Raw genomic sequence first — 13,876 nt, 5'->3', positions numbered from 1 at the left:
CTCGGGATATGGGATATAATACGTTGATATGTTAATTTTAAAAAATATCATACTTTGACACGTTAGGACACATTTTAATATTAAATAATATTTTTAATATATATAATATAATTTATATTTAATATATATAATAGCTAATAATAAATCATATTACCAATCAAATATTTAAATTTCATAACATAAATATAAAGTAAAAATAATTTTTTATATCGAATTCCATAATAGAAAAAATTGATTTACAAATTGTTTTTTCATTTTTAATTAATAAAATAAAATAAAATTTAGATCTAAAAAAAAAACACATATCCGATGCGTGTCGGAAAAAGTGAATTGCATGTTTGGTCTTCGAGTGGCGCTGAAAAACCAAGACAAAGAAATTAAATAAGTCTTCATGAGGTAAAAATTTGAAGGAATAAAAAGGTGAGGAAGAAAATGGTTTGAGTCATATTCTCCAGAGAGATTGAGTAATGAAAGATGTTTAGATATAGATGGAGTATCCCATTTTCTGAATAAGAAGGTTTTGATTTTATTTGGGCCCATGCATAGTTGTGGGCTGGCCTATTATTTCGTTAGTGGAGATGACAAAGACAATATATGGGCTGGCGGTGCTGGTGTGCATGTGTTGAGACCAAGACAACGCACCATAAGTTTATGAAGACAAAATTGAAAGTTACGTTTTCCTCTCCTATCTCCCTCACTCGCTGTTTTTGTTAACTGTGAAAGAAACCCGCACTTCATACATGTAACATGGTATATGCGGTAGGCAACAACAATAGGAAAATAATGAGTAAAGGGAAGGGAAGAATCAAAAGAGACCACAAACTTAATTAGGTCTTGTTTTCTAGTGAGGGCATTTAATTCAATGTGTCTGATTCTTAACTGTGTAGTCTTTTGGAGTATTTGGGATTTAACCCAACTCAAGAAGGGGAACACCCACTCGTTATCAAAGTGAATAACCACCTGACTAAAGGCGTAATGACCTTAAAAGTGTAGTTAATCAAACTGAATAACCCACCTCTAGCCGCCAATTACGAGGCTAGCATGAGCCAAATCCAACTTTGATACAATTGTCGAGCGGGGCACTGACAGCCTATAATAGAGGATCACCACCAATGAGTTAAGTTAGACTAACCACACCAAATGAGTCCAATACCATGTCTTAACCTAAAATATTAAGATATTGATTTTATGAATCCTTTCACTTATATAAACTTCACTTAGCCTATTACTCAATATCGTTAAAACGTAGAGTTTATGCCGAAACGGTAGGGTTGAGAAAAAACGTAAAAACTTGAAACATAAACGTAAGAATTTACTACATACCTAAAAAAATAAAATATCTAACATATAACCAAAACACACCAAACCAAGACAGAGAGAGGAAAAAAAACCTTACAACTTGCAAAAGAGAGAGCAGACAAAGACCAGTACCACCGACAAAGACCCAAACCCAATACAATACGGTATGTGAAAATTAATAAGAGATGTTTTATTAATAATAGATTTTAAAACCAAAAGAGACAAAAAAAAGTCATATTATTTTGTTTTATATGACAAAATAGTAAAAGGATAACTCAGAATGCTCTTTCTCCATCCCAAAATTCGATTTTATTTTGAATACTGAGTCAATTCGGTAAACTCGCCGAGTCAACCGAGTTTACTGAGTTGACTCGCCGTTTCAACCGAGTCAGTTCATTTTACGTTTCTGTTAAGTAAACGTTAAATGTTACTTTAATGTGTTTAAAGATGTCAGTTATGGATAGTTTATGAGTCATAAGGTTAACATTTATCTTAGGAGTTTTGGTTTGAATTTGTCGGTTATGGAGTTTATGAGTCATGAGGGTTAGCATTAAGTTTAGGAGTTTTGAAAGGTTAAGAGTCAGTCGTTATGTTTTGTTATTAAGTTTGGTTTTAATTGTGGTTTATGGCTATTTAGTGTTGCAATTTTAGAAAGGCAAACTATAGCCTATAAATAGTCTAGTATACTGTTTGAGAAATACAGAATTGAGAAGCAACGAAGTTTAGTAAAATATTTCACAGAAGTTTGTTCTCTTTCTCCACAAGTCCTCACGACATTCTTCAATAGTTGTTTTATTTGTTGATTTTGTATTTGAGCGATCCTACAAATTGGTATCAGAGCTATGGAGAAAAAGAGCGAGTTGGAGGTGCCACTCTTCCATGGAGATAAGGATGAAGCATTAGATTGGCTTCTCTATTTAAAGGAACATTTTCAGAAAGAAAAAACCTGGACGGAGGACAAATGGCAGGTAGTCATGAGAAGACTCAGAGGAAGCGCAATCAAATGGTTCCGTACATGGAACTGCCGCGACTTTAATAATATGTGGAAGGATTTTCTAATGGCCTTCATAACAAAATACTTGTCTGGACGTTTAGATCTGATTAATGAAGAAGATGAAATCTTCAATGATGATCATGAAGATGAGGAAAATGATGCGGATGAAGAAGAGACCGAGATGGCGGAATCCGAGGTTGCCAACGGCAACGCATCCGCGGAGGAGATTGACGTGTCGGAGCGCGTAAGAGACGACTCGGAGAAGAAGACGATGGAGATGACTGCGGCCGAAGGAGCCGAGATAGAAGAGGAGGAGAACAAGGGAGCCGAGATAGAAGAGGAAGAGAACAAGGGAGCCGAGATAGAAGAGGAGGAGAACAAGGGAGCCGAGATAGAAGAGGAGGAGAACAAGGGAGCCGAGATAGAAGATGAGGAGAACAAAGGAGCCGAGATCGAAGCGGAGAAGGACGGGAACGACGAGTCCATTGTCGAGGTAGAAGACTTCGTGGAACCTGAGTGTCTGGAGAAAGAGTCGAAAATCGAAAATGAGATTGAGAAGCCGAGGTGCTTGATGGAGACCAGCATGGAGGAGACCGCGAATCCGAGTTCCGTGTTGATAACCGGGATGGGGGAGATCCCGGCTAAATCACCGAGTTCATGTTTTGGAGAAGAGCTCGACCCCGACGTGATGAGGTTGACGTCGGCGACCGGCATAGGTCGCTGGTCCGAGATGCCATTGAGGAGGTGCAAGGAAGACGACAATGAAGGAGCCGAGAACAACGAAAAAATGGAAGGTGCATTTGAAGAAAAGGATGTGGTCTTGAAGAGAAAAAGAGGTTTTGTTGACAATACCAATGATGCAGAAATTGTGATTGGACAAGGAAATAAAATTGTGAAAGCAACTGATGAAGTGGCGAATGAACCTGAGTGTCTGGAGAAAGAGTCGAAAATCGGAAATGAGATTGAGAAGCCGAGGTGCTTGATGGAGACCAGCATGGAGGAGACCGCGAATCCGAGTTCCGTGTTGATAAACAGGATGTTGGAGACCGACATAGGCGCGGTTCGGGTTGGAAGTCAGAAGTTGGAGACTGCATTGAATTCATGGTGGAACTGGAAGATGTCGACTCCACCAAAAAGAGACCATTTCCTTGGAGCACGGTTGTCTGAGATTCTATCGATAAGGCGCGTGGAAGCTGGACTCGATGAAGAAGAACCCGGCGATGAAGAAGAACCCGATGATGAAGAAACTGAGAGCGAAAAAATGGAAGGTGTGATTGTGGATAGGGAACCTGGCGATGAGGAGCCTAGAGTTACTTTTATGGCGGAATCATTATGGCTCAAGCGTAAACCAGAAGAAGATCGTGGGGCGGAATCAGAAAATGATGCGTTGAGTTATTTGCTTGATGATGGGAATCAACGGTCCTCAATGAGTGATGGGGTTACTGTGGTTGATGAGGCCCAACGTGCTATTAATGTAGCACATGTTGAATCTGAAAGTATTAAAATTGGCATAGGTGTTGTAAAACTAATGAGATGTTATAGTGATACAGATACTGATCAATATGATGACTTGTGTGGTGATCATACGTGTAAGAATGGATGTGGAAGTATATCGGTGGATGAGGTCGACGGAGAAAAATTCAAGACTGTCTATCTTCCACCAATGAAGGAACCGCCGGACAAAAAAAAAAATTTGAAGAAATGAGTGCAACATGGAAGCAGCGCGAAAAAAAATCAACTGGTGGAAAATTCAAAAAAAAAAGAAGAATTTAAAATTTATGGGGGAGTTTTGTTGGGATAAATTTTAAATGTCTGTTTTTTAGCAATTTTGATTATTTAGTTTCTTGTGTCAGTTAGAATATTAATGAGTCAGTTATGTCAGTTATAAAATAATGAGGGTGTTATGTGTGGAGTTATGTTGGTCAGTTTTATAGCTTATAAATAGCCTTTGATAGTTTGTATGAAATGTAGATCAAGTAGATCAAGAGAAAAAGAAAAAGAGCAAGAAAGCAAGAATAAAAAAGAAAAGTTTTTTTGTAGATACACAAGTATGGTTGTCTCTTGCATCTGTGTGGATATTCAATTCTAACAGTTTCTACAACCGTTTTAACACGTTTTTTGGTCAAAAAATGTAAACTCGTACGTTTCAACCGAGTTGACACTACGTTTTAACAACACTGTCATTACTAACCAATGTGAGACTTGATCACACTTGAATATCCTAAGACTTTGAGTATTGTAGTTCGTTACAATATTTTTATTTTTTAAATTGTAAGTTATTAGTTGTATTAGTCAAAGTTAATTACTAGTCTTATTCTTGATGAAATTAATAAGACTATGAGTTTAGACATTCATTTTCTCCCTTTTTTAATGGGATCAACTTCATCGATAACCACGGAATATTTCATCTTGAAAAATAGATTCATAATTTTCTTATTTTGGCCTCGCTTATTAAGCTTATCATATTGAGCTAAGGCTTGATGTTGATGGGATATATTGATTTATTTTCGGCCTCAACAAAGGATTTCAGGAATTCAAGGATGTACAACAACACATATCATTAATTCGAGTGATGAGATGCTTATCTATTTATAAACATTGACACAGGCTTTTCATTTATTAAGGCCTGGAGCGGACAGCTGTGAATGTGAGCCGTAGCCTAAGTTAATGGATCTCAACTTTTGTTTTAAGTAGATAGGTTTCCAAATATTGTTTTAGTAGGAAAAAATTCCAGATTAGTAATGTTACTCATCATTATATCTAACATAATTAATTGTTTCTGATCATGGTACACACCATATAATAGGGGATCTATTTTGTGCATCAATATATCTCAGAACGGTTGGAGGAGATGTCATTAATGGGGGACCATTTGTAACTATTATTTACAAACTGCAATGGACATGGTGGAAATGGCAGGTAAAATCATTTGTGATTTTGCCGGAACTACAAAAATTCCCGTGACTTTCGACTTTCATGTAGTGTTCTCAAGGTTATTATTTAAGGCCCACTACGTTTCACTTTCAAGTTCAGATGAGAAAGTTTGTGTAACCTCCATGCCAATTTTTTTTTTCTTACTTTAATTATATTTTTAAAGTGAGTTGGCCCTTCGATATCCTCGTAAGTTTTAACTATTTGAGCCGTCTATGAGATTATTCTCGAGTCGAAACTTAGTTATAGTTAAAGTTCATCGTCTCTCTATAAAAATGTATTTGATGAGAATCAAACTCAGATTTTCTCCTCATTCTAGTCAACTTGTGTTGCCTACTTGGCTACAATTCTCTTTGGTTGTGACCTCTATGCTAGTTATTGCAATACAAACTATACAAAGCTATTGAGCTGATGCAAACAAATTTCCAGTTAGACTTACACTATAATTAATGAATATTCTAGGGTGTGCTAAAGTGAGGATACGAGATTGAAGCTGGTAGGTGTAGTGCGATGTCACAGTTGTACTTTTGCGTCTTCACTCGAAAAAGGTAATTGTGTGCATAATAGGGAAAAGTGATACAAGCCCTTTCCTATCCTAGTGTGCGAGATTTACTTTGCAATTAATCCATAAATTAATGCATGCTAAGGTCACTAATAGGGAAAGTATTAAATCCATTTCCTACCTGTATTGGTGTGTGTCATATTGTGTACTTTTTCAGAGGCCCTGAATTGCATACACACCCATGCATGTATGGCACTGCGACGTTCGGGGATTATAATAATTTTAATTTGTCATTAGATTTTATAAATTGATTTTGGTGCGTACGTTCTTGATAATAGTGAACCGACTTCATCGTTGGCTCTTCTTTTTCTCTCTATCCACTTTTCTAATGAGTATTTGTAATTAAGTTACTACGCCCTGCAACTTGAATTTAAAAATGATGATGATAAACTTCGGGCCATGCTATTCCTCCCTTTGCTTCAAGCTACGTAAAACCCTTCTCTTTCGCTATACGGAATTGGTAAAACATAGTTTAGTATTGCAATTTGGAAAAGAGGTTATATATACTATATAGTGATTGCTACAGCAATAACTTCAATGATTAAGGTTACACTCAAAAAAAGTTACAAAAGATTTGAGTATTTCTTTTTCTTTGAAAAATAAAATAAAAAAAGTAACTTTGGACCACATCACTGAAATTATGAAGAAAAACTTTAGCATTTTATTCACATTGTTGGAAATCGACAATCACACAAATTCGCAAAACAAAACAAAAGAAAAAGAGAGAGAGATTGACACGGTAATTTATCCTGGTTCATCCAATATAAACTACGTCCAGCTTGTCTGTACTATATTTACCTCACCGCCACTCGTTACAAGTCACTCGATTTACAAGAAGAATATAAATAAGATTACAAAGACCCTAATAACAGCTATTCATTGGCTCAAGCCCAAACTGCTATGAAAATAAAAAATTACAATAGATAAGAGGCCTACGACAATACCTAGTCTCTATGGGCCTTGGGACACGGCCCCCTGGACCCTCGCCCGCTCATCTGAGAGTGAGATTCCAATTTTCTTTCTGCTAACTCGACAACAAGACCCTCCTCAGCATGTGAAGTATGAAAGTAATATATATTATTCAAACACATCATGTGAAGTATGAACCATAACTAACAACCATAAAGATGACATGGCTAAGCAGTGGATTTAGTTATTTAAAGCAATTCCATTTTCAAGCTTTAGAGGTCTTCGAATCTTCACTCTTCCATTTCCAAGCAATATAGCTATATCCTAAGTCCTAACGTAGCATTAAAATCAAATCAAACCCACCATGACATGAACATAATATATGATTCAAACACATCACTAACACACACACACACACACATATACACATAACAAAACGAAATGTTCTTCTCAATCTTCACCACCGTCATTGTTCTTTCTCTCTCAACTTCTCTCTCATACTCCACGGACTTATTCCTCTACGGCGGGTGCACACAACAAAGGTACAACCCTAACTCGCCCTACGAGTCAAACCTCAACTCGCTCCTCTCCTCGCTGATAAACTCAGCCACCTTCTCCTCTTACAACAACTTCACCGTCGTAGGTTCAAGCCCCAACGACGTCGTTTACGGCCTTTACCAGTGCCGCGGCGACCTCGCCATGCAGGACTGCGCCTCCTGCGTATCTCGCGCTGTCTCACGCGCCGGCGACCTCTGCCCGGAGGCTTGCGGCGGCGCCGTCCAGCTCGACGGTTGCTTCGTGAAGTACGACAATGCGACATTCTTGGGGGTGGAGGACAAGACGGTGGTGCTGAGGAAGTGCGGGCCGTCCGTCGGGTACGACCCGAATTCGATGGGTGTAAGGGATGCGGTCTTGTCCGGGTTGGCGGGTTCGGGTGGGTATTTTCGGGTTGGCGGGTCGGGTGTGTTGAAGGGTGTGGCGCAGTGCACCGGTGACTTGAGCTTCGCTGAGTGTCAAGACTGCGTGGCGGAGGCGATCCGACGGCTGAGGAGCGATTGCGCCGCCGCCGGTTACGGGGATATGTTCTTGGCCAAGTGTTACGCCAGGTACTCCACTGGTGGGGCCCACGCTTACTCCAAGGCCCATGGTAAGGCACAAAACTGAATGACCTGTTAAAATAAAAACCCAAAAAAAAATAATTTATTTATTTTTATTGATGATTCGTGTTTAGTTGAGTTAACTAATTTATTTTGTTGTATTGATGATTCGTGTTTAGCAGGTAAATCAGGCAATGAAGGTGAAAAGACATTTGCCATAATTATTGGATTATTGGCAGGTGTAGCTATACTTATTATTTTCCTTGCTTTCTTGAGGAGGATTTGTGAGGGACAAGGTAAATACCACATTTTTTTTAATTTAATTAATTAGTTCTGTATAAGAAAAATACCATGGTTTCGGCTTACATTTATAACATGATTCCTCAATTTTTATTTTTATTTTTGAATGCAGGTAAATAAATTTATTTGAGTTTGTTAAACTCAGTGGTATGACACTGAGCCACTGATCAATTCTCAGCCTTCTTCGTTGGTTTGATTATGGGAACTCTTATGCTTTCCTTTTTATCTTCACAATGTCTTCTTTTTCGTCCCTCTCTCCTTATCTTGCCCTTTATTATTTCTAATATAAAATTCTATTCAAAAGAGGACTTTGATGAGGATATCATATGGGAAAAGAATGCAAGATGGGACACTCATTTGAATACAAAATGCAAAAGGAAAGAGAAAAGAGACTTAAGATTCTGTTTTCTTCAATCCTCGCCACTTAACAAAGTTATGTTGTCTCACACTTTGCAAAGAATTAATTATATCATTCTTCTTTTTTTAAAAGCTGTATAAGATTTCACCTTTGTGTATCGTCAGTATATGCTCCCATGAACTTTTCGGTATATCTGTCATCTGATATAAGAGATTTTTCTTTTGGTGCATTTATTGTCTGAGGCTTGTTAGTTATATACACAGATGAATAATGTACGAATATATGTGTTATATGTTAATGTTATGGCCTCACATGCACTTTACAAACATTATAACTCCATGACATTTTGAGCTAGGAAATGGATGTAAACTGTTAGCTAAAAAATAACCTAAACATCATTTGCCAAATTAGTCTCAATGAATAAGTAAAAGGACAGCTTACTACATAAACAATTTGTATTTCAATTCAGAATCTGAGATACATTAATTGAATAAATGGATATAAGAGGAAAGGAAAGAAGGAAGGAATATCAATTATTGCTTCCTAAAATAACCTAAATCTCAATTAAGTAGAAAAAAGGGGGTCAAAGTTTAATTACTCGTGCATCATCAAATGCTTTTCGATTGGCGTGTATGTACATGTTCAATTAGGTTTAATATTCAAAAAAATGGAGAAATATATATATATATATATTTTTTTTTTTGAGAAAGTGTTTGCTACTTTGCTTTCGTGGAGCCATAGAAAGCTGTATGCTTTTGAGAAGGGCAGGACCAGTGGATCTTAAAAGAAGGAAACGCCTTTCACTTTTTCTTTTCTTGCTTATGTTTTTTAAAATTAACTTTTTGACAGATACGTAAAATGCATTTTTAAAGGAAAACTCAATATATACATAAGAGTTATACTCTCAATATTAAAATATCAAAAACAATGGGAAGTAAACATTTTGATATTTAATAACCGTTGCAAGTATAAGAAAATGGTAGTTGGTCGACACTTGTTATAAGGATAATTGTCCTTCGGAATCTACCTATACTTGAATTTCATATAATAGCAGCAGAAGTCATCAACACTGAATAATAAATGTTTCTTATTCAAAATTTAAAACACGAGTATTATTATTAAATTTCTTTGTAGTCTAAATTTTGAGAAATACACTGGTAGAGCAAAATTATTCTTCAATTTTGTTTATTGTTTTTACCAGCATGTTAGATCGTATTATATTTTAGGACTATATTAACTGAAATAGATAATTAAATTTCGATAATGAGAAATAAATTTATTTCATGTTCACAATGCATTGTGGTTACAAAAACAGAATAAAATAAATTAATAAATACAACTTAGTTGAAATGTATTACGTGTTTAAAATTAAATGAGAGAAATTATACTTATAACATTTTTCTTTTACAATTTCTACTAGTATTTAAAAATCTGGCCCGACCGAGGTCTGGGTCATGGAGTCACGGGTTCAATCGGAGGGTCACGGGGTCACTATATTGACCCGATTTTATATATTAAAAAATATAAATATATATATCATATATAAAAATATTAAAAAAACAAACCATCAACCATCAAAGATTCAAAATATACTTAACATAATTCACTAATTACAACCACAAGTCAATATTACACAACCTAATTAAAGTATTAAGATACCAAAGTACAAAACTCATATTCTAATGGGATCAATAAGCTGACATGTTTCTGCCTCTTTGGAGAAGGTCCCTGACAAAGAAAAATTTAAAGGAAGTAAGAATGAGTTTTTGTTTTCCATCGACGACCGTAAGAATTTCATTTAAATAGATAAATTCTTACCTTTTCTAGAAGATTCACGTCTGCGAGTGAAGATTGAAGACATATAGGTCGCTGGGAGAGAAGAGAACGATTAGATTTAGTTTTGCAAGTACTTTTTTTTTTTAATAAAACGAAATTGTTTCATGGAATTTTAAAAAAATGCAGTGACCCCCTTAATTTGACCCCTTTGACCCGGGAGTCACTGAAACCCGGCTAGATTTTGGGTGTTGGAGGGATCGATGTGCATATAGGGTCTAACTTGTGACCCCAACCCTCAGAGGGGAGGGGTCAGGGTTGACCCGGGTCAACCCGGGGGGCGGAGTGGGGTTTTAAAACACTGATCTCTACAATCATTTTTGTTAGACCGGTCTAGGGGAAGCCCGTGGCGGGAGATCACCACCAATGAGCTAAGTTACATCAATCGTAGCAAGTGAGTCCGACACCACATCTCAACCCAAAACCTTAAGGCATTGGGTTCATGAGTCCTTCCACTTATATACTCTTCACTTAGCCCATTACCAACCAATGTGTGACTCATCACACTTGAATATCTCAACAATGAAAATAAAATTAAATCAATTTTTATTATTGTTGTCTTAAAATTAAATCAATGACTTTCACTTGATGTTATTTTATAATTTTTAATTTAATTTTGATATAATAATAATAGACATGATTATAAGGAAAAAGAGATCGTGAATATAACATATATTAAATCAAATAAATCAAAGAAAATTTAAAAAAAAAAAAAATCAAAACAGAGGGAAGTCATATTTACAACCTCTTTTTGCTTACAATATTTTACAATCGAATCTTAACTGTTGATTTTCATTAATTTGACGGTTATAATTTATTGAGTCACACTTATTAATTAATTATTAATTTTTAATAAATTATAACCGTCAGATTGACGAAAATCAATGGTTAAAATTTAGTTTTAAGAGGCTATAAGCGAAAATATATTGTAAATATAATCTACTTTATCAAAATATTATAAAAACTGCATATTAATAGTTAACTTTGTCTTTTCGATGAAATCAAACTAATATTAATGGAGGAAAGTTTTTTTAATTTTCTTTTGTTTTTTGGGCCAAGAAAATGTGGCGTTTGAAATTGTAGGTATCTAATGGCTAGCCCAAAGAATAACCCATTGGACAAAATATTCGATCATACCTGTTTTTAAGGCCGAAAACAATATTGTATAATCTTCGCTCTGAAGCCCAACAACAATTTTTCTTTTTCCTTGCTTACTCTCTTTCTCTCTCTCTTTCTAATTATTTGTTGGGATTTATGAATATTATGTTACATGATGAAGCTTACATCATGCTACACTCTCAATGCAAGTGGACCCCACAAGTTTTTATCAAAAAACAAAAAATAAGAAAATAGTTGAGCCCACTTGCATTGTGAGTGTAACATGATGTAAGCTTTATCATGTAACATAATATTCATAAATCCCTTATTTTTTTACCGAAATGATAATCCTGACTTTTGTCATAACAAAGGAATATGTTAATTTGTCCTATAAATTTAGTTTTTCGTTAAAAAAATTATTCTTGATACATTTGGATTTGGCTGCATTTGATCCTATAGCTGGGGTTGGTTGCATTTGATCCATTGCATTACATGCATTTTATATTAAAAAAATAAAAAAATTTATGGGTTAAGAGCATTTTCGTAAATCTGTAAAGTTATGGTAGACTAGTAAATTCTCATAACAAGTAAAGGCATAATTGGAATTTCATATAAAAATAATTTTAAAAATTAAAATTAATATAGTTAAATAATTTTATCTACCCTCATCTTAGAAAAAACACTTTTACCTGTCTTAAAAGTGATCTACCCATCATATAGGGGTTGACCCTAGTTTTTACTTTTTCAAAAAGCCAATATACCTATGTACTAATACATCTTCTAAATCAAAAAATTGCTTTCAATGCTAGTTTACGAAATTCAGTAAAATTGACTCTAGTTCCCACTAATATTTCATAATTAACCAAATACATATTTAGTAAAATTAACCATAAAATTCAGGAAAATTTTTATTATACCAAACACCTTTTAATAATATTTCAAAACATATATATTCCTCAGTTATAATTGTTTCTCAGATAAATAAAAATTTCGCCTCTACCGAATACTCCCTTAGACTTTTTACCGTCATCTTCGAGAAATTTTCTTTTAAGATTCATAAGTTCTATTAATACTTTTTGACTAAGAATTGTGAGTGGAAGTGAGATTAGAAAGTGTCCTTCAACTTGTGTGATGCAATATTACTTTCACCCTCGTCACTTGCGGACAAATGCCCGCAATTATGGACATAAAATTTTTCATTTCATTTCAATTTTTTTAGTTGCAGGTCTTTATTTATCTCTTGATTCAATATATATATATGGGATAAGTTATTTTACTTACTATTCTTTTTGTCTATCTTTACCTACCACTCTTAAATACCGTAGATCAGAATCTCAATAGAAGAGAGAAATAAAAAATATAGTTGAGATTCTGATCTAACGGTGTTGAAGGGTGGTAGGCAAAGGTAGGCAAAAAAAATAGTAGGTAAAACCTACGAAGCACCGACACTTCAAAAATCCTGACGTGTCGTGTCCGACACTTCCCGACACTCTCGGACACTCCTCGACACTCCAACACGCGTTATAGAAATTCAAAAAAAAGTTCAAAGGTTGCGTTGCGTTGAGATTTTAGTTTCAATTATTAGATTCATTGAATTACGATTACCATTTTATTGAGTTTAATATAAATATTTGAGATATCTTATGTTTCTTTTTAAAATTTATGAATATTATAAGTTTAGATTCATTTTTTTCGTTAAATTATTAAATATTACATACAATATATATTACATAAATTAAAATTTTTATGTAATATCAAAACGTGTCCTAACGTGTCGAAATCTAACATTTTTTAGAATTAACGTGTCGGAGTGTCGTGTCGCATCGTGTCACGTGTCTCGTGTCGGTATCGGTGCTACATAGCCTATCCCTATATATATTAGGAGTAAATATCCTTTTAACTCCCTAACAAAAAATATGGTTCCCATTTTAGTCCCTTACCAAAAAAAATAGTCTCGAGGTCCTTAAAAAATTTAAAGTGGATTAATTTAGTTAAAATCGTGGTCCCTCATAAATTCAAAAAGACCTACATTAGTCCCTCAAAAAGACCAAAATGGGTCAACTTTGAATTTCATAGGGACCAGGTGACTAATTTTTTTTTATAATGAACTAAAGTGGGGACCAAATTTTTTGTTAGGGACCAAAAAAGATATTTATTCTTATATTAGTTAGCAACGTAGCAACGTACGGAGATGATTAAAACAACGTAGCAACACAAATTGATTAGAGAGAAAACTTATTCTTCCTCCCCTGTCACATACCCATTCTCATGCTCTCTTCATCCTTTGTTTCCTTTTTCATTTTTATGAAAAGAGAGGATTGATTGCAGGTCTGACATTCTCAAATAAGTTAATATCTAGAGACGAGGCCTTCACTGTGATTTTGCTTGCCTTCTGTATAGGTAGTGTTGACTTTTTAATTCACCACTATAAAATAGAATGATGATGTATGGATATGTACTGAAGTATTGGTAAGATTGGTAAGATTTAGGGGGGA

At 35.0% G+C, this 13,876-nt stretch overlaps 1 protein-coding gene across 1 annotated transcript; it reads left to right on the top strand.

Moving 5' to 3' along the window:
• Nucleotides 1-7,136: 7,136 nt before the first annotated feature.
• On the top strand, nucleotides 7,137-8,223 carry LOC133289055 (plasmodesmata-located protein 7-like). Its single transcript, XM_061486917.1, has 3 exons — nucleotides 7,137-7,842; nucleotides 7,975-8,088; nucleotides 8,205-8,223. The coding sequence occupies exons 1-3, from the start codon at nucleotides 7,137-7,139 to the stop codon at nucleotides 8,210-8,212; spliced, it is 828 nt and encodes a 275-aa protein (XP_061342901.1). The 3' UTR covers nucleotides 8,213-8,223.
• The last annotated feature ends 5,653 nt before the right edge of the window (nucleotides 8,224-13,876 follow it).

Source organism: Gastrolobium bilobum, unplaced genomic scaffold, assembly GCF_033153095.1.
Source record: "Gastrolobium bilobum isolate Gb01-03AN ecotype WA unplaced genomic scaffold, APGP_CSIRO_Gbil_v1 utg7396, whole genome shotgun sequence".
NCBI lineage: Eukaryota > Viridiplantae > Streptophyta > Magnoliopsida > Fabales > Fabaceae > Gastrolobium > Gastrolobium bilobum.
The sequence above is the reverse complement of the archived record's forward strand: the minus strand, read 5'-3'. Positions and strand labels throughout refer to the sequence as shown.